The 25,911-nt window shown below is 34.0% G+C and overlaps 1 protein-coding gene and 1 long non-coding RNA gene across 7 annotated transcripts in view; one reads left to right on the top strand and one right to left on the bottom strand.

The window, feature by feature from the left end:
* LOC136029565 (E3 ubiquitin-protein ligase HECTD1-like) overlaps positions 1-25,911 on the top strand; it is a 36,759-nt gene that overhangs the window by 9,716 nt on the left and 1,132 nt on the right. For 2 of the 6 annotated variants that reach the window (XM_065708050.1, XM_065708051.1), the window contains exons 2-4: positions 3,969-4,111; positions 13,535-13,778; positions 20,883-21,392. In XM_065708050.1, the coding sequence (XP_065564122.1) occupies positions 4,096-4,111; positions 13,535-13,778; positions 20,883-20,928 (306 nt within the window). In that variant the 5' untranslated portion in view covers positions 3,969-4,095 and the 3' untranslated portion in view covers positions 20,929-21,392. Of the gene's footprint in view, positions 1-285; positions 352-3,968; positions 4,112-13,503; positions 13,779-20,882; positions 21,393-25,911 lie in introns of those variants that run through there. The other 4 variants (XM_065708052.1, XR_010618074.1, XR_010618073.1 and 1 more) reach the window with 4 other exon arrangements.
* On the bottom strand, positions 17,196-20,023 carry LOC136029561 (uncharacterized). The gene is made up of 2 exons (XR_010618067.1): positions 19,905-20,023; positions 17,196-17,459 (listed from the first exon to the last, which is right to left on the bottom strand). It is a non-coding gene; the product is annotated as an uncharacterized LOC136029561 (long non-coding RNA).

Here is a 25,911-nt window from a genome sequence, read left to right as displayed (position 1 = left end):
TAAGCAGGTGAGTCAAGGTCTAGTGTTGTTGTGAAATTTAGGGAAATTTTTCTTGGTATTATGATTAGAAATGTTGGTTTTGCAAAGCACAAGCAAATTGTATCCCTCCTTTCTTTTAAGGTGGCAATGCATGCTGCATTAAGGAAGCATTAAGGAATTTTTGTTTAAATTCACCTTATTTTATTCTCAGCAGACATTTTGTACAGCATGCTGATGCAGAGATAAATCCCCCACTAGTAGCACTGGCGTTGTGTTAAATTTGACTGATTTCAGTTATAATTTTTAGCAAATTTTTGGCAATTCTTGTTTTGGAGCTGGTTGAAAGCAATATTTAGAAAGGCAATAAGAGCAGTAAGTCAGCATGACATTGTGCATAGAGGCAGTTCTTTATTTATAGATTAACATGTGAAACCAAAACATAAAAATATTAACTTTACTAAAATTCCTCTTTCTAATATTCATCACATTTTTAGGACAATAATTTAAGCATAGATACAGTGATCACTCTCACCTTTTAGAAGAACTTATGTTTGAAAAAGATTTATTGAAATAAAAATATTATCTAATAACGTTACAGTTTGCTCTGCTATTCTTGTAGGAATTATACATGACAGAAATAACAATTTCCTAAAGACAGAAAATCAGGCTACTTTTCTTTAGTGTATTAATTACGGAGCTCGTAAATTTGTATTATCACTAGACATGATATCGAGATTATTACCTCCCATAATCACAACCTGATCTCCATTTTTGTCAGCCTTAGCTAAAAACTGTTCATATATACAAATTCCAGAACTGACACAGAGGGCGGCTGGTATATTATGGAATAAGTATTTTTTTTCTGTGTTTACCATAATTTCAATCAATAAACTTTCAAACATCATTTCCTTATTAAAACTAGACAGTTCATTCTTAATTATCCACAGGACCCCATTTTGAAAAAAAAAAAATGCGAGCCCTCCACCTGATTGTGGTATTCTATTACTGTAAGTGAAATCATAACCGACACATTTTACAAGGTTTTCATCACCATTTATAAGAAAAGTTTCACATAGACCTAAAATGGCAATTTTATCATCATGCAAAAGCAAAGAAATAGAATCCAAACACCCAAGTAAATCTAAGCAATTAGCGAAAGCTTTACTCAGAGCCCCGCAATAAATTCTACCAAACTTGCCTGCCAATCAATATAGACTAAACGGGAAGCTAGATAAGCATTCATTATATGCTTTACCTCTTAATGGAGTGTTATACTGGTAAAAATTCATAAGATATTGTTCACTAAGACTCATTAAAAGTCAATAATCTTTTTTAACCCGATGTTTCGAACTCTACATGCTGACAATTAGGTCAGGGGGACACGTATTCAATATGAAATGGCAGAGATGAAAGAATTGTACATGTCAAAGATGCATACATTTTTATAATTAAAAAAAATGCTCAAAATTTATTAGAACCGTTGAAAATTCCAGGGAAAACTATAAAAAACATACACTGTGGTTTTCTTGAACCAATTCAGGTGCAACACAGAAAAATATACACAGCTAGAACAGAAAAGTAAGAATAGTAAGTTTTGGCCTTAAAGAAAAAAAAATAATAATAAATAATTATAAAATAATAAATAAATAATTATAAAAATAATAAATAATACTGGATGAAAGAACACTTGTGACACTCCTCTTGGACGTATCATTTCACACTGCACTTTATTCTGATATCAGACCAATATTCATAGTTTCATAAACAATGCACTACTTGATTCAAAGATAATATTTAAACACTATTCATATTTCTGCCAGTTGAGATTGGTGTCCTTTTGTTTTACCTCTAGCTAGATATGTGCACCCCTTTGTTTGACGCGAGTTATTAATGGCGTCCTTTTGTTTTACCTCCAGCTAGATATTTACACCCCTTTGTTTGACGCGAGTTATTAATGCATCACCTCTTTCACGTAACTCTTCCTTTTGTTAGGAGACTGCTGCGAAGGTTCTTTAGCACTGGTGTAGGTCTGATTTAATATGCATTCCAGATCCTTTAACTTCAAAACAGATTTGAAAACGCTTTGGATCTCCAGTGTTTTTAAAAACGATTTGGACCTTTTATGCAAAGTAATCCTGCTTGCTCCCATGATTATTAAATTATTAATATAATTGATTATAATTGTAATATTATTGTAATTATTACAATAACCATAATTATTAATAATTAACAATAATTATTAACACTATCAGCTGCTAAGCCTAGTGTTTTTTTCAAAGAGAATTTCAACATTAGACTTAGTGTTTTGATCTGGACATTTGGACAGTAAACTATGAATAATTGCGTTTAATTATCTCTCCTTAACTTCAAAGTCCAGTAACCTCGTTTTCAAGCTCATCTCAGTGAGCCTTTTGAAGAATAGAATCCTTTTCAAGGGATTTAATTTTACCCCTATGCGAGGAAAAGTTAGTTTTCAGCTCCATAATCTCAGCAATCATACAGTCAAGTTTCTTTGAGGCTTCAGACTGGGACCAAAGGATTGAGTTCAGCCTTAAATTCAGATTTTATGTAAAGAAATCAAAACTTTCTCATGTCACAGCCAGCATCAGTTGTTACAATAAATAAGTTCCTTGATCCACCTTTATTGAATTAGAACTCCGTTTGGCTCGTTTCTCTCTTAGTCAGTTAAAAACAGCAGTTTCTGTCAGAACTAATTTTTCTTTGCATTAGAGGGCACAGAAACGGTTATTTGTAAGATTTCTGCTTTAACCGAGGAAACTGGCTCCAAACTGCTGCGCAATCTATTAAAAATGTTAATAAACCTAGGTACTTTCTTTCTGTCACCCACTACTTATTTCTGGTACATTTACAATTACTAAGGTTTTTCGATATTTTCCATCTTTCTCAGTTAGACAGATGGCGATAGATTCTATTAGTTTGATGGCGGTGAGGATGAAGACTGTAGTAACTTGATGTAATTATAACCTTAAATCCTAAAATCACCAGATTATTACTGAGACCACGTTGGCTAATCATGACAAAACAAAAAATAAAAGTGAAGAGAGAAACAAGGACCATAACAGCCAGTGAAAAGTAGAAGAAAAAACTATGCAAATATTTCAATTGGGACTTCTGCTCAACCATTCTCAGTGCAGAACTATAAAAAAGTGCAGATAAAAATTCGAAAGGAAAATATAAAAACCAAACCATCAAAATAAACAGTGAAACAAAAATAAGAACCTTTTCAAAGTAACAATCAAACGATAACTCAACCCTTTAAGTAACACACAAAAATGGACTTTGTCTTCCTATATATGGTTCAAACTCAAACTGAGATGACTCTGCTATAGGTTCATTTATTAAATGAAGAGTAGGCTACAATGGGGCTTCAAGGATATTCCTATCAAGTCTTTACTTCTGAGGTCACACCTAATAATATTATTTCAGCATTTTGGTGACTAAACATCAGGCATTTTGGTTTATAAAGTTTGGCAATTTAAAATGTTATAATTTAAACATACAAAAAAAAAGGTTCCCTATGAAACTACCCTCTCCCAGTTTTAAAATCCAGAGGGAAGCTATTCAAATCTACTTTCCTTTAATGTAATACTTACTTACGACACGACTGCCTGTCCATGGATTATTTTTTATGGTTGATTGTGTATGGCTATGCTAATGACATATGTAATTGGAACAGTCTTCCTTTTCTCCTTCTTTTTTTTAATGTATTTGTGCTGTTGCATTGGTGATTTCTTTTTTCATTATATATTACACATTATATATTATATATTTATATATATTATACATATACATAAAATGCATTATACATATATATATATATATATATATATATATATATATATATATATATATATATATATATATATATATATATATATATTATGTTTTCTGAATATACAAGTTTGAAGAGCATAACAGGCCCATTGGATAGTGTACTAATTGACTAACAGAGTTGTATTGTCTTGTAGGAATCATACAAGATGTTGGCCCCAAGGATTTCAGTAGCTCTTAGAAGAAGCTTTTCAACAAGTTTGCCTGTAGTACAAAAAGCTGTTGATCCAATCCAGTAACTATTCCTAGATAAAGTTAAGGAATATGACCAGAAAAGCAAGTAAGATTCTGTTTCGTTTTTAGCCAAAGGAGGAAACTAAAGGCTTTTAAGCCACCCTTGCTAAATAGCAATTCCTATGTTCCAAAAATCTTACAAAGATCTTTCAGCTCTTATCCAATAAAAACTGAGGTTTGAAAATCTCTTAAAGAAATTTATCAAAGTCATTTTTATTACAATTTAGTAATTCATGTTATTCACAGCATGTTTTTGAGAAATACCAATGTTTTACTCCAAATATCACACACTCTTCTCATAGTTGAGGATATATAATAAAAAAGAGCAGGCTAGTGTTTTGAATTTGTTTGTTTCATGCTCAGAGACTATAAAAAAATCAGTGTAAATTCATGTAAAAAGGGAATTAATCTATAAGAAAATAAACCCTGGGTTTATAGCTTGAATAATTTCAGTACTATATTATTTATATCCAACTGTGAAAAAGAAAAATATATGAAAAATTCACATAAACTTAAATGATTATAAAACCCTCAATTGGAGATTTTTATTGTTGTTTATTCATACGCTCTTGATTACTCGGGAAATAAGCAAAAACACATCCAGAAGACAAAGTAGAACTTTGTTCTAGGGACTTCAGGAACTCGTGAACCCTAAAGATCAAGACGTAGCACCGGTCTAAAATTATTAAAGCACATAAACACACGTAAAAACTTGAGTTTACAGAAGGCTAATTCTAGATTTTCTTTAGTCTGTTATTAATTTGATTGTAGGAGTATAGCCTAAAAGCCCAGAAAGCATGGCTTATTTGCAACTGGTTCTTAAAGTAATGCCACTATAATTAAAAAAGAAAATAATAAAAATAGGGTCCTTATGAGAGAAGCAGATTAAATATTAATCCAGACAATATATCATGGTTCATGTTCTTTTATTTTTTGTAATATTTAGAATACATACATCATGTATTGCCTGCAGAGAGTAGAGCACAGATAATATAAGAACTAAAATGTGTGATATAGGATGCCTTATATTCTACTTAGTAAAAAATCTTGTGGATTTACTTGACTCTGTGATGCAGCTTGAGTAGCAGTGTCAAAGTCTGGGCAAATATCTTTTGGGATATAGTACGTTGTTCCATCTGGACCTAGAAGAAAAGCTTGGACACGGTATGAAATTTTTTTTTTTACAGTTTTGTAACTAAGGTCAAGACAATATCAGGATTTCATAAAGAGTTCACCTTCAGCTCTTCAGAAATATCACTTAAGTTTTCACTGAAGGTGGTATTGAGCTTATGACCCAATAGCTGAACAAATACGCTATAACTAGTAATGCTATTATGACCTGTGCTGAAATTCATGGAAATTGATGTTAAATGATTCACCAAAAGCAAAAAATTAAAGGGTTTAGCTAGTGGTATTTCTTGATGATATTAGAGCAAAGGTCATAATTATGAGAAATTGACTTTCACCTGAAGTTACTCTTCTGCAAGATCAGGTTCAAGAGAATACTGTTAACTTTATGAAATATCAAATCTACCAAAAAGAAAAAAGGAAGATATGGAGGAGACAGTAATGAATACTGTTGATATTTTACCACAACAATCTTAGAGCAGATTTAAATCTGCCTGAGATTACTGAGTGATATTAGTGACCCCCATTCCAAACTCAATAAACTGGCAATGCCAGGAATCAAACCTGTACCCTTTGGACAAAGGATTTTGCTACAATATTCCATTGTATAAAAAAGGGGAAACAATTCACCAATAAACAGTAGTTTACTACTATTACTTCACTCAAATTTTCACAACGTGTGCAAATTTTCACAACTAAATTTAAATTAGTTACTCAGTCAACTCTAACATTAAAAAAAGATTGTTTTCAGTTTCTAGCCAGCTAAACAAATGAAAACAAGCTACTGTTGTCTTTTCATGTGTCATTATTTGGTTCCTTTTTGGGTTCATAATATTCAATGGCATTACAAAAATTATAATTATAATTTCATCATTATAATTTCAATAGCATAACAGAATAATGAGCCCCCAAAAGACAAGCTAAGCTGGTAATTTGATTGTTTATTTTCTTTTTTAGTTCTTTGGTTTAGGAAAAAAAAAAACGAAAAAAAAGCAAACAATTAAAAAGGTTTAGCTATTGGTATTTCTTGATGATATTAGAGCAAAGGTCATAATTATGAGAGATTGACTTTCACCTGAAGTTACTCTTCTGCAAGATCAGGTTCAAGAGAATACTGTTAACTTTATGAAATATCAAATCTACCAAAAAGAAAAAAGGAAGATATGGAGGAGACAATAATGAATACTGTTGATATTTTACCACAACTATCTTAGAGCTGGTTTAAATATGCCTGAGATTACTGAGTGATATTAGTGACCCCCATTCCAAACTCAATAAACTGGCAATGCCAGGAATCAAACCTGTACCCTGTGGACAAAGGATTTCTAACTGAGTGTTATCCACTTAGCCAGGAACGGAACACCAATATGACCAGAGTAAAACAACTATTTAAAAAAACCAAATATTGAAAAAAAGCCAATTTGGATTTACAGGCATTTTTCAATATTCTTCCATAAACAGTATATTTTATCTAGACAAATTATTTCAAGGCAGGTGTCAACAAAGCTCCAGTAGGGATTGCATTCCAAAGAATACCCAACCCAGAGTACCAACAACTTAGCAAGGAACACAAATGTGACTAGAGAACAACAATTATTTGAAAAAGAAAATATTGAAAAACAATTCAAGTCATAGTTGCTATTTTCACTACTGTCCCATAAACAATATATTTTATTTAGAAAAATAAATTTTAAGACAGTTATCAACAAAACTCCATCAGGAATTGTATTTACTTAAGACACAATCGAACAATTTGAATGTTTAGCTTTGTGATATTCTAGTCTTAAAGCAAATGCCTAGTTTTAATGCTGTTGTTTGTCATCTTTAAAAAACAATTAAATTGTATCAGATTTTTTTTGAAATAAGATGCTTCCAAGACTTTTAGCCAAATCTGCCAAATGAGGGGCAAGGCATTTCTTCACAAATTATACAACATGTAAAAGAGTACCAGGGGGTTAGGTTAGGAAAATGCAACTTTCAGGGATGTGTCTAAAGGCTAAAGTATGTCCTAGGAAGGTATTTTGAAGTACCTACCTCTACTCCATCTCCTACTAGAGGGTTCTGACCTTTGATGAACTTTAATATTCTGTGTGTTATAAAAGTGGAACCTTGCAAAATAGATCTTCCGTTTACATAAAGTACAACAAAACTGGTTTTAGCTTCACAACTCTCCTCTATCCCACTTTATAATATTTTAAAGATATGCTAATATATTTTCTAATTTAAAAAAAAACAAAAAACATTGATATGGCTTAAAATTCTAGTCAAATAAAAGGAATTGCATTTTCAGAAGTAAAGCCAGAATGAAAGAAACTGATAATTAAGGTAAAATGTTGTTTTGTCAAAATTTCAATAGACTAGGTAATAGACCTGTTTAGTAGGCAAATTTCTAAGACTTGGAAATCCGAAAAGGGTTAACATAGAGGCTTGGCAGCACCTTTTTAGAGTATATTTTTGGCCCTGGATTCATTACTGAAAGTTTCATTCTTCTAACCTAATCCCTTTCCAAGATAGTGAAAAGTAGCTAAACTAGAATTTTACCTATTTTCGGCTCTAGATTCATTACTGATAGTTTCATTTCCCTGATCTAGCCCCTTTCTAAGATAGTAAAAAGTAGCTAAACTAAGGTTTGACCAGAAAATTTATCTGTAGCCCTGTGGGGCAGGGCCAAAATGTAAAGAGTTCTGCTGAAGATGCAACTCATCGTGAAGCGTCTAGTAAATATAGTAATTGGATTTACAATGCTTTGTGACCACTATGGTCTTGCTTCAGCAAGGTTTTATCCCTGGGTCCCAAATTACCAAGCTAAGGTCAAACCTAGAGCATCAAAAGGTTGTAACAAAGATTTCCAAGTATCTAGACAAGTCTTGGAGCCTCATTGTGAAAGTTACTGCCAAAATTCAAACTCTTGACCTGTGCTAGGAATGTCTTTGGGCCTATGTGATTCAAACTGCAGGATATTACCCAACATTTATCCAAATAGGTCTAAACTGATAAAAAAAAATCACAACTTACTTTTGCGTGGCCAGAATTCTATTTGTCAGATAAGAATTCTTATTTTATAGCCTTCAAATTCTTATTTTTGAAATCTACACCTTTAAAGTTCAACCAATGATTGTAAAAATATGAGCACTCTGTCAATCAACTGATGATTTATCTATCAATGAACTGATTACCAAAATTGTCATCAGTCAATTTATAGAGGACTCATATTTCCTATAATTCCATCAGTCCATCCCCCAGTGGGATCCATGACTTTTGAGTAGCCCTCCACCTCAATTCTCAACCACCAAAAGAGAAGGCTTCAAAGAGAAGCCTACTAGTTTATCCCAAATGCAGTAAAGGCATATTACAAAGAACAAGAACCTACAAGAACAGGTTCATAGAATACCATTGAAGTGGTAAAGAAACACGAAAATTGCAAAACTTAAGATAAAAAAGAACTGAGAAGAAGATTAACAAGAAACTATGAAAATTGCAAGTACAGTACCAAGTGCATACAGTAAGTAATATTAGCAAATTAATAAGATCATAGCTGCACTTTTTTCTCTCATGCTTGTTAAACTGACATATCCATTTAACAACAGTTGTACACCAGGCTCTTTGGATGATTCTTCTGCCCAGGGAAATCCGATAGAGGAGTAAATAATAACTGTCTAGGAGAATCTGATTTTGGAAGGAAAACCTTTGAATATTTTTGTGTACAAAATTGTAGCTCCTGTTACCTATTCTATTGAACTATAAGAGGGTCAGGGAGATGTCAGTCATCAAGTTAATACTTTTTTTTAGAGTCTGTAGAACCAGTGGGGTCCATAAGTTTTTCTGGATGACCACTTATTTGATAGGTGATAATTCCAGGGACTGATGGTCCATCCTTCAATTGTCAAAATCTGGGTGACCTCTCTAAGAACTGATGGCCTGGTCTAGGTGACTTCTCTGTGAGAATTTCCGACTAATCTGGCGATACCCACCGATCCAATTGCTGATATACCTATGCCTATTGTTGTCGTACAGCCCCTTCAAGTCCCTGAAACATCTGTTGTTGCACCAGAGGCATTAATTCCAACAATACTGCCGTTACCAGATCTGACGTTACACCGGACAAGAACTGTAAGAATAGACGTTAAATCTGATATAGAAGAAGAGAAAGAATTCAAGATACCAGATATCTTGCCAACCCAACTTAGTGAAAAAGTGAACAGAGGCCAAAAAAGGAAAGTTTTTTTCATCCGTTCTGCGTTCAATACAGCAAAAAGAACCGACATTAAACCAGATATTGAAGAAGAAAAAGAATTCAATATCCGAGATAATTCTCCACCTGAAACTAATGACAAAGAGATAAGATGCCGAGGAAAGTCAGGATTTAAGAGATGTAGTGGGGAAATACTAATGGCCGACAAGGTTTAGGGCTTAGCCAAGGAACTGAGATGCTTGATTTTAACATTGGTAGAAGAAGGTCATATTTTAATATCGGAGGAGAACAGATGAACAGAAATAGTGCTAGTGACAAAGAGACTAGAGGTCGAAGGAGGTCAGGGTTCAGCAGAGGCAGTACAAGGGTAGACTTTAGGCATGGCCGAGGAAGCCAATACTCCAATAGAGAAGAAGAAGAACTAATGAACAGAGGCTTTGTGAATAACCAAGAGATTGCAGGTAATTTCACAGTTATGGAGGAAGCATTTTTTGCTATAATTGAAGATCTCCAGAAGCGACTTGAAATTGCTTTAAAAGAGAGCGATCACTGCAGAGACGAAATAAGAAAAATGATCTATGATGAAGATATTTTCAATACATTTTTTATTTGTCTTGAATGTATCAAGTACATGGTGCATTCAGAAAATAGCCGGAATAATTCTGAATTAGTTGGATTCAGGCGTAATTATTTGACTCCAATCTTTGAAAAAATGAATAACCAAGAGATTGCAGGTAATTTCACAGTTATGGAGGAAGCACTTTTTGCTATAATTAAAGATCTCCAGAAGCGACTTGAAATCGCTTTAAAAGAGCGCGATCACTGCAGAGACGAAATAAGAATCTTGATCGATGATGATATTTTCGAAACATTACATCATCTTTGTCATGAATGTATCAAGTACATGATGCATTCAGAGAATAGCCGAAATAATTCTGTGTTAGTTGGATTCGAGCATAATTATTTGACTCCAATCTTTGAAAAAATCTTTCAAGGAATACCCTGCGAGGACGCTATAAATGACTTTTGTGACGCCCTATTTTTTGATTACGATCAAAGAATGGGTTATGTATAACTGCATTTTCCAGATATAACTGTGGCTTATATATTCGAGTTGGATGGAATTTTCACTGGATTTCCATTATCTAGTAATGTTATTTTCTAAACTTGACAGAAATAAAAAATCAAGGACAAACGAATTAGTTGTGTTGCATTTCATTATGCATATCATTGCTTTAACTTTTGACCTTAATTGACTGGCTTTTTGGCTGGGAAAGCTATGGGTCTTTTTCTTGCTCGGCCCTTGCTCAGTAATATTGGTAACAACAACTCCCATCATCTTTGATTACCTTGGTCAGAATGTTTGAGTAACTTATCTGATTTTTAAGTCTGGGTCAAACTCACATTCTAACCTAAATGAGGGACAAGGCTTGATGCAATATGTCTTGTTTGCTAATCTTCATTCAAAATTTGTTAGCTGGAGCTCTTTCTTACTCCTATCTATCCTGAAATTTCGTCAGTTCTAAAATAACAACCTTGCTGCCATTTGAAATTGACAAAGAAGCCCCAGAAAGAGCAAGACATTCCAAATCTATTTAACCAAATTTAAAATATCCAAATCACTCAAAACCCATAGAGGGCATAGCATGTCCTGCCAATTTTCCAAACAAAAAGAAAAAAAAATCATGCCCATTTTTTATTTAAATTTGCCATGATGATTTTCTAGACAGCAAAAGAAAATACTTGATAACCAACCACTCTTAACATCCTATGTAGTCACGGCATAAAGAACCGACTTGAGAAGGTCTATGTTGCAGCCCAAATAGTGGAACAATATCTATATCATCTATAAACAGTCAATTGTTTTCAATCTATTTTTTGTCCAACCTTATATATATATATATATATATATATATATATATATATATATATATATATATATATATATATATATATATATATATATATATATATATGTAGTTGGTGGGGGTGCTTTGCACCCCCCAGCCCCCCCCCCCCGTGCGCGTAAGTCGTTACGTGCCATTGTGGTTGTGTCCCTGTGTCCCACCTGTGAATATAGATAGATATATATATGTTTTTAACTACGTAAAACTTGCGAATATAGGACATTCTTTGCTGTCTTATTGTCTGTGCATAAAAATAGATTTTCAGGTTTACCGGCTCTTGAACATGCAATATATAATTGATGCTTTGTTGCCTTGAGCTTTGCTGATGGTGATTGCTAATCGAACATTCCCTGTGTCCCCGTCGTCATTTATATATCCTCCTGTACCCCCCGGCGTCCCTGTTGTAGTTGTGTCCCTGTGTCCCGGTCGTCATTTACATTCCCTGTGTCCCGGTCGTCATTTGTATCCCGGTGTTTTTTTCTTTTTAGTTTTTTACCTTTTTATTTTTTTCCTTTTTTTGAAGTTTTTTTTTTTTTAGGTTTTTATTCTTTTAGCTTTTTTCGCGCCATATTAGTTACGCGCCATTGTAGTTGTAGCTGTGAGTCTCTTTTTCTTTTTTTGATTCTCCTCCTACTCTATTTTTTGCTAATTTTTCCGACTCCTAGTATTTTGGAAGCTATTGAAATACTGTCTGTTTTTATGTATGAGTTGTCTGGACTATAAATAGCCTCCAGTTCTGTATTTTCTCCCTGTGAGTCTCTTTTTCTTTCTTTGATTCTTCTTCGCTCTATTTTGCTAATTTTTCCAACTCCTACTATTTTGGAAGCTTCTGAAATACTGTCTATTTGTATGTATGAGTTGTCTGCACTATAAATAGCCTCCAGTTGTGTATTCTCTCCCTGTGAGTCTTTTTCTTTCTTTGTTTCTTCTCTTACTCTATTTTCCTAGTTTTTACAACTCCTACTATTTTGGAAGCTATTGAAATACTGTCTATTTTTATGTATAACTTGTCTGCAATATAAATAGCCTCCCGTTGTGTATTCTCTCCCTCTGAGTCTCTTTTCCTCTCTTTTATTCTTTTCCTACTCTTTTTTTGCTAATTTTTTTCAACTCTGAGTCTCTTTTCCTCTCTTTGATTCTTCTCTTACTCTTTTTTTGCGAATTTTTCCAACTCCTACTATTTTGGAAGCTATTGAAATACTGTCTTTTTGTACGTGTGACATTCTTTTTCTTTCTTTAATTCTTCTCCTACTCTATTTTTGATAAATTTTCAAACTTACTATTCCGTATGTTACTGCCACTCTGGAATACTGGGATTTTTTATTGTATGTTGTATGTTTTGTGATGGTCGAATGTTTGTGTTTTGTTAAAGAGAACTGTTTTTATGGTCTTATAATTTTCCAATGTCAATTACGGTTACCATTGGTCAAACGGGATACACGTTGATATTTTAGTGTCGATTTTTGGAATTTTTTTAAGTTCACCCCAGTCCCCACCAAAGGGATTCAATTTCGCCCTCCCCCTGATTATTTGCAGAGTCAGACGGTTTTTGATCATATTCATCTTTATTATAAACTTGATTTAATCACAAACATCTCTGGTCATAAACTTAATTCATGCTTATAAAGCTGTCTTTTGTCGAATTCCCTCTCGAGTTTACTCCACAGTCTGGTTCTTCCTGAAAGCAGATTTTCAATTAAAACCTAATTTTTAGATTACAACTATGTATACAATTTTGCTGGGGTTTACATTAGAATTTTGCATTCACATTCAAGAACCCGTCAAGGGGGCTTGTGCACCCCTGATAAGTCGTACCATTATTTTCCCTCTTATCTCAAATCAGCCAGTTTGTCTAAGTATTTAGCACATGCTATGGCTACTACTACTAACAGCTCACTGCAGTATCAAGCCACTTGAGCCATATGCACGCTACTACTCCATCTCAATCTACTTTCAGGCACGGCTCTCCTCTTTGCACACTCTAAAGAGGTTCCTGTCTCCCTTAAGTCCTTCCTCATCGCCACCACCCATCCTATTTGGAGGCGACACACTTTTTCTTTGGCCCTTAATGGTTTGCCGGAAAAACTACATCTGTCTTCAAAATTTATTGAGCGCTTTCTTAGGTTTCTTTTCGTGGCTGACTTGTATTTAATTTCTTATTCAGTTACCTCTAAAAAGATTTTAGGTCATGAATATTTTAATCTATTTTAGATTTTAACTCGTCGTTTACGTTTCCGGTTAGAGAGAGCTCCTGGTGAGATGAATCCCACGGATCGCACTGGACGGTGCCTTAAAATGGAACCCCTAGCTACTATTGGTCAGCTTGAAAAGCATCTTCTAAAAATGGTTGCTAAACAATGGTATGATGCAGAGAGATCTCAATTGAATTTTGTTAAGAGGCTGAAGGAAGGGCCACCTGTTACATTTTGGCCCAATAGTGACTTCAACCAAAATGGTATTATTTATTGGATTGGCACAAATAGAAAGTAAGTAGGGTTGATTTATAGCTGCAATCTACAGTAGAATTCCCTTTAAAAGACTACAGTCCTCAAAACCCCTGGATTGTGCCTTGTAATTTTTTTTTCCTTTCCTTGTGTCAAATTTTGTTTTACAAGTTAGTCAACGATTATAAATTTAAAATGTTACCTCATTTCTATATACAAAAAAAAACAAAAAACAAAGAACTATTGAATGACGGAAAAGCGGAAGTCAAGTGGACAAACATTCCTTGATCACTTGTATGATGTTTAGCCGGCCTGATTTTATTTTTTGGCTTTTTACATGCAGTTAACCGAGTTTATTTAAACCAATGGCTTTAATATCTAATTTTTTTGAAGGCTTTTTCACGCTTCGTTAGGTCATGATTACTAATAATTATAGTAAAGGATAATAATTTCCTATGGCTAAGCTATAATTGGGCTGACTGGTTTAGGGTGGCTCTACAAGTTAACAAGTGGTGTTTAAATGGTGACTAATATGGTGAATACTGGTTTATGGTTACATTAGCAAAGCCTTACACTGAAACACTTTTAGACTAAGGATCAGAAATGTATATCATAAAAATTATTAAATTTCATGTTTTTAACGAATTATAATGACAATATTTCAGCAATTTATAAAGTAGTTTTCACACCTTGTTTTTTGTAAGCTACTAAACCTTTAAGCAAATCTTCCAATTTTAGTTCAACCCTAAAAATTTTGGACAATTATATGTTGCATGTTCAAGAGTCAGTAAACCAGACAATCTATTTATATGCACAGACAATGGGACAGCCAAGAATGTTGTATATTCGCAAGCTTTACGTAGTTAAAAATATATATATATATATCTATCTATATTCACAGGTGGGACACAGGGACACAACTACAATGGCGCGTAACTAATATGGCGCGTAGCGCCAACCCAACAGCTAGTATATATATATATATATATATATATATATATATATATATATATATATATATATATATATATATATATATATTTTGTAAGACTTGTTTGAGAGATTTGTTCTGATTCGAGGACCTGCATCATTACCACTGTTAAACAAATATCCCCTTAAATTTCCACGTTCATAACACCTAAAAAGAGAATGGCCCAGTCTACCCCAGTATCAGTGGGAAAGTTCATAGTCTTTTAGAAAATTAAAACCTCTCCAAGTTTTGCTAGTGGAAGACAGTTGGTACATACCTGAATTAAATTTCTATCTAGCTTGACTGGTTATTTTCGCTTAAAGTTATATAGTTGTGTGGAAATGTTTTGTAATACAGTTTTGTAACGTAGATGCGTGGTTTTGCTTTCCACTGGCGATGTGTCAGTTTGAAAAGTTTCCAAATGTTTCTACTCCAATTTTTGTCTAAAATATCTGGGCTCAACAATTTTTAGGGTGTCTGAATTCAGTCCTTTCGGTTTACAGAAAAAAATAATTTTAAAATAGAATTTAATAAAATAAATAAATAAAAATAAATAAATTAGTATAAAAAAATAGAAATTTTAAAAATTTAAACCGAGATTAAAACTGAATGGATTCAACTTTTTTTTTTTTTTTCTTAAGATAATGATTTGACCAGTTTTACTTGAATTGACAACATTAGTTTTATTTGAAGTAACATAGCACGATTTACACATATCAACTTATATCAAAGCAAACAGAAAGGCAAAACTCAAAGCTTCCCTCATAACTCCGTTATAAAAAGTAAACCAACAACAACAAAATGTAAATTTTTCGTAAAGAGAAAGAAGAATAAGAAGAGGGAAAAAATAGGGGTTAATTGCAGAAAAAAAGAAACTAGTGATAGGGATGATACTCACCACAAACAAACAAGATATTAGAATAATGGTTCTGAAAGAACCATCTTTATTTTTTTTTTTTTAATGTAAGTAGCAGTGGTTATTTACTCACTAATCTCGATAACTTGAATCTATTCACAATGAGGGGTTGTTTTTGCCTTATTCTTTATTTTGTCTCTCATCTCTAACAAACGGGAAAATAAACTTGTTCCGGATCTTGACAAATGACAATGTCGATTTTCAATCAAAAGTTTCAGTCCATTCAAAAAGGGATATTTAGGTGGGCTTTTTAAAAACCAGAATCTTAGATTAATTGTAGTTAAGTGTGGAAAATTTGTCTTAGATCAAGGATATATATATATATATATATATATATATATATATATATATATATATATATATATATATATATATATATATATATATATATATATATAAAGTTTTTTTTTAGTTTGATTATTTTTCAGTTTTCCTAAGGTGATGTAAAAATTGGTCGAAAATATTTCTTGAATTATCTTAACAATTTGTAGCCTCGTAAATTTCAAGGGTCAATCAACATTCAAACGCTTGGGCAACACTTAATCTAACAATTGATTAATGCAAAATATAAAAGTCTCAGGATTTGGTAAGGAAGTAAAAATTTTAAATTTATATTGATCAACCACGATTCGTGGACGCTGTTGCTCTAACTCTACTACCATGTGCTTTAAGTGACGGATTTAAGGACCCTTTGAACGGTTTACAGACTTTGGAATTCTCCTTAAGGTTTATTATACCTTTGTCTCAAGACAAACAAATTCCGCTAGGAAGTGCTGATTGAACTTTTTAAAATTTCACCCCATTTTCCTTATTGGTCAAAAGCAAAATGTAAGGCGGGCCTAAATAAACCAATGAAATTAATTTTTTGTCTAAAGCTTCGAAGATTGATATTTTTACACAGAGTTTTCTTCTGATTAGAATTTACGACAAAATTTCCGTCAGCGGTATTTAGTTAGATAATGGCAAGAGATTTTTTTTTCTCTTAAACTTACAGTGTCTTATTGGAAATGTCCATATGTTCCAATATGTCCTTCAGCAGAGAAATAGTAATATATTCGTCTGCGTCTTGCAAAGCTTGGTTATCGACGGGTGAAGAGCAAATGAGCACCGTAATTCTCTAGCACAAAATGCCCATTTTTATGATACGTGATTAGCTTTTGTCTTGGAAAAATCTTGGAAAACGCTTAGAACGGAGAGATCGGGATGGAACTTGGTGGGAAAAATAAAGAAAAGTCTTGGATACGTGATTCGCATAACGGGAACAGATCCGCTCCCTTTGGGGGAGTTTGGGGAGAGGGTTAATTCTGAAAAATGACACTGTCCCTCCTAAGTTTAATCCTGAAAAACTGAAATCCTTATAGCAACACGTGGAATTACCATATGTAATCTTATTTTGTAATGAATACTCGTACATAGATTGGGAAGTGATCAATATCATTCTTATGTAACCGGGTTAAACAGAGTCTGGCGAATGTGTAGAAATATATATAATTATAACCAGAATAATTATAAGAAGAATCGGTAGAAATAGACTGTACCTAATACTCGAGATAAAATAAGCATATCAGCAGGGTTAACAAAAGAGCATATGTTTTATTTCTATAAGAATTATTGTTTTTTTATTGTGACAATGTAATTTTCATTAAGTAGTTCTTTAAATCCTTCATCTTCACTAAGTTTTCCTGGCCCTTCAATGACCTTTAAACCATGAAAAGATGCTTCTTGTTGCACGGCTATAATCTGATCTAGTTTTTGCTGACCATCGCTGTCTAATTGACCATATAGTCCTCTTTTTACTGAAATGTCAGTTTTGGGAATATTGTCCCATTTATTATATCTTTAAAACAAAATGAGTATCAAACAGTTCGTGGTAACAAACTGTAGTAAGGAGCGACCCGGCTCAATGGTAACCGAAACTCCTTAAAGCCGGAATTTAAAACCTTAAAACCGAAACGGAATTTCGATACCAATAGTTACATCAAAAGAATCTGATTTCAAATATATAAGTTTCATCAAGTTTAGTTATACTCATCAAAAGTTACCGAGCCTGACAAAACTCCCTAAAAAGTAGAATCATAGAATCTTAACGAAAATCACACCATGAGATTCAGCATATCAGACAACCCTGTTGTAGAAGTTACTAGCTCACATATACAAAAATGTGGAATTTAGTATTTTTTGCCAGAAGACAGATCACGGGTGCATGTTTATTTTTGTTTTTCCAGGGGTGATCGTATCGACCAAATAGGCCTAGAATATTGCAAGAGGGCTCATTCTAAAGAAAATAAAAATTTCTAGTGCCCTTTTTAAGTGACCGAAAAAATCAGAGGGCCCCTAGACCCCCTTCCCCGCTCATTGGTTTCACAAAGTCAACGGGTCAAAATTTTGAGATAGCCATTTTGTTAAGCATATTCAATAACCTAATAACTATGTCTTTGGGAACGACTCAATCCCCCACAGGCCCAGGGGGGAGAGGCTGCAAGTTACAAACTTTGACGATTGTTTACATATAGTAATTGTTATTGCAAAGGGTACAGCCGTCTTTTCAGGGGAATTTTTCACAGTGGGGTTGGGGTGGGTTGGATCTTTCCAAGGAAGAATGTATCATGAGGGAATAAAATTTCCATTGAGAGAGAGGGGTGGCAGGATTTTCTAGCATTATTAAAAAAATAAGGTAAAAATAGATAAAAAACAAATGTTTTCGGCTGGAATTAAGGAGCAGCATTAAAACTTAAAACGAACAGAAAATATTATGTATATAAGGGGGTTCGTCTCCTCCACAATAACTTGCTCTTTAACCTAAAGTATTTTTAGTAATTTCTACTATTTATATCGAGGTCTTTGTGATTCAGGGGTTATTATTCAAGAATTGGGATGAAATTCGAGCTTTAGTGTTAAGACAAAGGTATTGAAGATTGGGCGAGCCTCCTCATATACGTAAGAAAAATATACCAAAATAGAAGTTCGTTAATTTAGTTAATTCGCAAGTTGCGTATATTATTACTAATAAAAACGTTCGAAAAAAAAAACAGTTCTAGTTGTATTTTTAAGTAACCACAATTGGAGGGCAACTAGGCCGCCCCACCCCTTTTTTTAAAAGTATTCATGTCAAAACATGTATTAATGCAAAAACATTCCGAATTAAATTAACAAACATTTTTTTTTAACTGCAAGTAAGGTTAAGTTTTAAGAAAACTTAAAACGAACAGAAACTATTCCGTGAATGAAAGGGGTTTTCCCCTCTTCAGGCAATTAAATAAAAAAAAAGTTTTTCCAACTGAAAGTAAGGAGCGACATTAAAACTTAAAAAGAATAGAAATTATTCCGTATATGAAAGGGGCTGTTCCCTCCTCAACACCTAGCTCTTTACGCTTAAGTTTTTTTTCAAGTTCTCTTTCTCGCAACTCTACTTTTTAAAACAGTAAAAAACTTTAGCGTAAAGAGTGGGGCGCTGAGGAGGGAACAGCCCCTTTCATATACGGAATAATTTCTGTTCTTTTTAAGTTTTAATGTCGCTCCTTACTTTCAGTTGGAAAAACTTTTTTTTTATTTAATTGCCTGAAAGAACTATCAATTGGTCTAAATTGATCTAAAATAATTTATTAGGCCTGCCATTGGCATTGCTCAGCAGTTTTTCGAACTAATCACGCACATGATCAATAGAGTAAGTACATTAGAGTATCCTCTCGTATGAATAACACTGTTCTATGCAAAACTTTTCTAACCGTTTAAGAAAGTAGCCTTATTCTATGGAAATACACAAGTCTGTGACATAAAAAGATTTTCTTGTGCAAAATGCTCGAATGTAGCAAAAAAGAATAGTTATTAAAATTTACAGGGGAGAATTTTATACAGTAGGAACTTTCTCTAATAGGGGTTTTAATACGAGGGGGGGTGCTCCAAGGAAGCCCCTTGAAAAAGAGGTGGCAAATTTCTTAACAATATTTGGAAAAATGACAAGAAATTAATTAAAAAAAGTAGTTTTTTAAACTGAAAATAAGGATCAACATAAAAATATAAGATAAACAAAAGTTGGTGTTTAATAAAATCCTTATCTTAGGCTAGCTCTTTACGCTAAGTTTAACTTTTTGTTCCTATTCTAAAGAACGAATCCTGGAACATAAGGGATGTTTATTCGAATAAGAAGCTTTTTCTAAAAATCTTCAGCATGAACAGCAAGGAATTATTATTAACATTGGATTTACCTTTAACAGGATAGACTGAATAATAAAATTATACCACGTACATAATTATAAAACAATAGAGGAGGAAATTAACTTGCCTTCGGAACTGTCCCAACTTTCTCCTTTTATTTAACGCTGCTGCTTTCTTATTACCCATTATCTTCTCATAGAACAATATTAGATACAATGTAAAGAAACTTCTTTACAATATTAGATACAACCCAGAGATATCAACAGGCAGATTACAGCTCTGATGAGTAACACCCAATCATATGTGTTCTCTCCCCAAAACCACCCACTGCATTGAATCTCCTGACGATAAACCCAAATTCAGCACTTGTGCGCCCTCTCGGATTCATTGAATATTCTCAATTTTCTGTTTTTTATAGAACTTTAAACTGCGTTTTTAAGACAAATTTAAGCAATATTGTAATTTTAACCACGCAAGTAAATAGATCAGGAAGTTCTGAATACAACGGTGTGTATATTGTTTTATTTTGATCGAAAATAAAGATATACAAGATTTTTAATGAGACCCTACTTTTCAAAAGTATTTACAAGGTTTTTGAAAGATAAAAAAAATAAGGATAACTAAAAAAAATCTAAGATTGAGATTTTCAAGAACACAGTCTTCGCTATCGAATGGTATCTCTATCTTAATCTTGTGGTGAAGTACAAAGAAATAGAAGCTTCCAGAAATTTAACATGGGAAATCGGAACAGGGATCATAAACCTTAAAACCATAATTTCTGACTTTTCCAGGCTAGTGACTAATTGATTAGCGCTGAGCACACATACCTAAACCATGTTCTTAATTTAAATTGGGAAATTTTTATCAAGAAATAAAGAAGAAGTTTTAAGGTTTTTGAGATACTTTGTAAGTCTTCCTAGGGTGATCTGAAAAAGAAATTCTAAATTTTTTACTGATTTATTCTGAACAGGCAGTAGCCCTCGCTATATAGACCAGGAATTGGGTCTTAACGCGTATATGAGGAATACTTAGCTTGGACAAGCGCTTTTTTCCGGTATTCCCAGTAGCAATAGAAACTTTTAATTAAACCGAAATTAATTTCTAGATTCGAGTTTCCAAGCGCAATGGCTGGGATGATGAATTTGTATTAAAGCGGCAATTTTCCGCTTCGATACCAACATTTGACCCAAGGTCAGAAAGAATCAACGTCCAACAGACCTCTAATATAGAAATTCCCACTCCAGGCTATGAAGCGACAGAATAAGAAATGGCCGTTGACGACCAAGCAACAAAACTGCGACTGGTGTTGAAAGGTCCAGGATACCCTGGCTCCCCTGAAATTGAGCTCCCTCTTTACAATGACCGTTGGTCAATTTTCAAAGCTTGTCAGCAGTTGATGACCCAGTCTTCTAGGCAGGATAAAATGAGAAAAATATGGGAGCCCACTTAGACTATAACTTACTCAGAGACAGGAATCAGAGCCAGAGCCACATATAGAAGAAGAGATGCCGTCAGATTTAATGGGTGTCGCTACTTTCCTACAGCAACTGTACATCTTTTCTAATGATGAAATACATGAGCTTGGTGTAGGGGCAGATGATTTTGGCAGCAAAAGGTAAAATATTGAATCAACCATTGAATATGGCTATTAATTTAGATATTCAGGAGTTCCAGATGGGCATTGTTTATTATCTAAAATTGTATTTTTGGCCTTTGTTTTGCCTTATGGGGTAACGCTGACGGTTGTTATGCTGAGAAATGCTTAGCTAAAAGAAATTATTAGATTTCATTTCAGAACTGAAATTAGTTTATTTTTAACCTAAAGATTATTTAGGTTAACCTAATTTATTTTTAGTCTAATTTATCTGGCTGACCTAATATAACCTAATAAGGTTAACCTACCCCGTGTTCTTTTACTTGTCCGATTGCATTTCCACTTATCCGGGTCTAACCCCCTAAAAGATAACAACAAATACTTATTTTGTTATACAAAATACAAATTTTGGTTTTCATTTGCCTTTTTTTAGTCATTCCATTCAAGATGCTTTGGATACTTTTTAATGATTAGTAATGCTCTGAAAAGTGAAAAATATTTCAATTGCATAGGATAGGAAAATTTCAGTAGGCTAATCAATTTAAGTCCTAAATTAGCCAGGGAAGAGTTTATTTCACTAAAAAATCACCACCTTCTTTGAACTCCAATTATACGGCACTGTTTTTGGCCCCCTTTAGCCTATATCCAGTTCCTGATTGCCATTTAGACTAAATTTCATTTTTTCTGATACTCATTTCTTGTCAATATTACTAAGGGGTAATAGTTAAGCACTAGAGAAGTCATTGATAAATAACATGTGCTTATGTATATATAGCTTTTTGCTACTTATTCTTCTCTGGGTATATAATGCTTGATATGGTATAACTCAAGAGAGGGACCTGTAAGCCTATAGAAGAAAACCTGTTGAAAAAAGGTGATTCTTTGTAACTTACATAATAATTATAGCTAACACATTCTACATGTAGCCTTGCTCTACTTTAGCCCCAACCCTCCTAATATGGAAATCTATAGCTGAAATTACATATTTGCTATTGATTCTGCCAATCTATCCCTCATCCCTAGTACCTGTTAATTGATGCAACTGTGGCAAAACAAAAACTGGAAGAACAAGTAAAAGGTGGCAGAATACATTGGAAATATATAATTTGCAAATTAGGCATGTTAGGGGTAAATTTTTTGTTATTCACATTTGACTTACAAATAAAGTGAATTTACCACTTGATGCCTTTTTATGGCACTTGGTATTAACCGAGTGACATATAGCAATCCCAAATTCTGTCGGTCTGTCTGTCTGTCTGTCCTGGTTTTGCTACTTTGGGCACTTCTATGTAAGCTAGGACGATGAAATTTAGCAGGCGTATCAGGGACCGGACCAGATTAAATTAGAAATAGTGGTTTTCGCGATTTGACCGTCTGGGAGGAGGAGGGGGTGGGTTTGTCGGTTAATTCGGAAAAAATAGAAAAAAATAAAGTATTTTTAACTTACGAACCGGTGATGGGATCTTAATAAAATTTTATGTTTCGAAGGATATCGTTTCTCAGAGCTCTTATTTCAAATTCCGACCAGATCTGCTGAAATTGGGGGAGTTTGGGGGGGGGACCTAAAATCTTGGAAAACGCTTAGAATGGAGGGATTGGGATGAAACTCGGGGGGGAAAAATAAGCAGAAGCCCTAGATACGTGATTGACATAACTGGAATGGATCTGTTCTGTTTGGGGGAGTTGGGGGGGGGGGGGGTAAGTCTGAAAATTGGAAAAAATGAGGCATTTTTAACTTACGAAGGAGTGATAGGATCTTAATGAAACTTCAACTTTGGAAGAATATCGTGTCTCAGAGCTCTTATTTTAAAACCTGACTGGATCCGTTTACGTTGGGGGGAATTGATAGGGGGATCTAAAATCTCGGAAAACGCTTAGAGTTGAGGGATTGGGATGAAACTTGGTCGGGAAAATAAGCACAAGTCCTAGATACGTGATTGACATAACTTGAACGGATCTGATCTGTTTGGAGAAGTTGGGGGGTGGGGGGTTAATTATGAAAATTAGCAAAATGAGGTATTTTTAACTTACGAAGGAGTGATCGGATTTTAATGAAATTTGATTTTTGGAAGGATATCATGTCTCAGAGCTCTTCTTTTAAATCCTGATGGGATCCGATGACATTGGGGGAAGTTGGGGGGGGGGCTAAAATCTTTTAAAACGCTTAGAGTGGAGGGATCGGGATGAAACTTGATGGTAAAAATAATGGTAAGTCCTAGATACGTGATTGAAATAACCGGAACGGATCCGCTCTTATCGGGGGAGTTGGGAGAGGAGGGTTAATTCTGAAAAAAATGAGGTATTTTTAACTTACGAAGGAGCGATCGGATATTAATGAAATTTGATGTCTAGAAGAATATCGTGTCTCAGAGCTCTTGTTTTAAATTCTGACCGGATTCGGTGAAGGGCAAGTTGGGGGGCGGAACCTAAAATCTTGGAAAACGCTTAGAATGGAGGGATCGGGATGAAACTTGGTGGGAAAAATAAGGACAAGTCCTAGATACGGGATTGACATAACCGGAACGGATCTGTTCTCTTTGAAAGAGTTGGGAGGGTTAATTCTAAAAAATTAGGTATTTTTGACTTACAAAATAGTGATCGTATCTGAAAGAAATTTCATATTTAGAAGGACCTCGAAACTCAGATCTCTTATTTAAAATCCCGACCGGATCCACTGTCATTAGAGGGGGGGGGAGAAATCTTGGAAAACGCTTAAAGCGGAGAGATGAGGATGAAACTTTGTGGAAAGAATAAGCACAAGTCCAAGATAGGTAACTGACATAACTGGACCGGATCCGCTCTCTTTGGTAGAGTTGGGGGGGGGTGTAATTCGAAAAAAATAGAAAAAATGAGGTATTTGTAACTTGCGAACGGGTGATGATCTTAATGAAATTCGACATCTAGAAGGATCTTGTGCTTTAGAACTTTACTTTTAAATCTCGACCAGATATGGTGACACTGAAGGGAGTTGGAGGGGGAAACCGAAATTCTTGGAAAACTTGGAAATCGAGGTATCTTACGAATGAGTGATCGGATCTTAATGAAACTTGATATATGGAAGAATCTTATTTCTCAGTGCTCCATTTTGAATTCGAATCGGATCCAGGGACATAGAGGGTTGAAGGGGGGGGGGAATAGAAATCTTGGAAACCGGAAATCTTGGAAAACCCTTAGAGTAGAAAGATCAGGATGAAACTTGATGGGAAGAATAAGCACAAGATATAGACACGAGATTGACATAATTGGTACAGATCCGTTCTCTTTGGAGGAGCTGGGGGTTGTTAAATCGGAAAAATCAGAAAAATTGAGGTATTTTTAATATAAGAACAGGTGACCGGATCTTAATGAAATTTTATATTTAGAAGGAACTTATGTCTCAGAGCTCTTATTTCAAATCCCAGCCAGATATTTTGACTTTGGGGGGAGTTGGAGAGGGAAATTGGAAATCTTGAAAAACGCTTATAAATGTCGTAGATACGTGATTGACGTAACCGGACTGGATCCGCTCTCTTTGGTGGAGTTAGGTGGTGGGGTTTAGTGCTTTGGCGAGTTTGGTGCTTCTGGACGTGCTAGGGCGATGAAAACTTGTAGGCGTGTCAAGGAGCTGCAAAAATTGACTTGATAAAGTTGTTTCCCCGATTCGACCATCTGGGGGCTGAAGGGAGAGGAAAAATTAGAAAAATTGATGTATTTTTAACTTACGAGTGGGTGATCGGATCTTAATGAATTTTGATATATAGAAGGACTTCGTGACTCAGAGCTCTTATTTTAAATCCCGACCGGCATTAAGCCTCTGATTTTCTTTTTAAAGAAATCCATTGGTTCTTAGAATTTTGCTAGAGCTCATACCATATGAGCTCTTGGCTCTTTCGACCTAGTCACAAGTGTCATATGAGCTCTTAGCCCTTATTGTATGTTCTTTACAAACATAATAATTGCTTATATTTCTAATTCAAATTTAAGCACTTTTTGACCTTATCTAACCTAACAAATTTTGGCAGTGAAAAACATGCATTATTTTGTCAAAAATGACCAAAAACACATACTTTAATTGAGAATTTGGCATCAAAAAAGTAGAAAACATAATAATATTGAATAATTAAAACTGAATGGGTTCAACTTTTTATTATTTTCTTAAGATAATGATTTGACCAGTTTTATTTAAATTGACAATATTAGTTTTATTTGAACCAATATAGCACGATTTACACATATCAACTTATATCACGGCAAAACTCAAAGCTTCCCTCATAACTCCTTTATAAGAAGTAAACCAACAACAACAACAAAATGTAAATTTTTCGTAAAGAGAAAGAAGAATAAGAAGATGAAAAAAATAGGGGTTAATTGCAGAAAAAAGAAACTAGTGATAGGGATGATACTCACCACAAACAAACAAGATATTAGAATAATGGTTCTGAAAGAACCATCTTTATTTTTTTTTTAATGTAAGTAGCAGTGGTTAACTTGCATAACTTGTATCTATTCACAATGAGGGGTTGTTTTTGCCTTATTCTTTATTTGGTCTCTCATCTCTAAC

Source organism: Artemia franciscana, chromosome 7 (genome assembly GCF_032884065.1).
Source record: "Artemia franciscana chromosome 7, ASM3288406v1, whole genome shotgun sequence".
Lineage (NCBI taxonomy): Eukaryota > Metazoa > Arthropoda > Branchiopoda > Anostraca > Artemiidae > Artemia > Artemia franciscana.
Note: the sequence above shows the minus strand (reverse complement) of the source record. Positions and strands in the feature narration are given on the sequence as shown.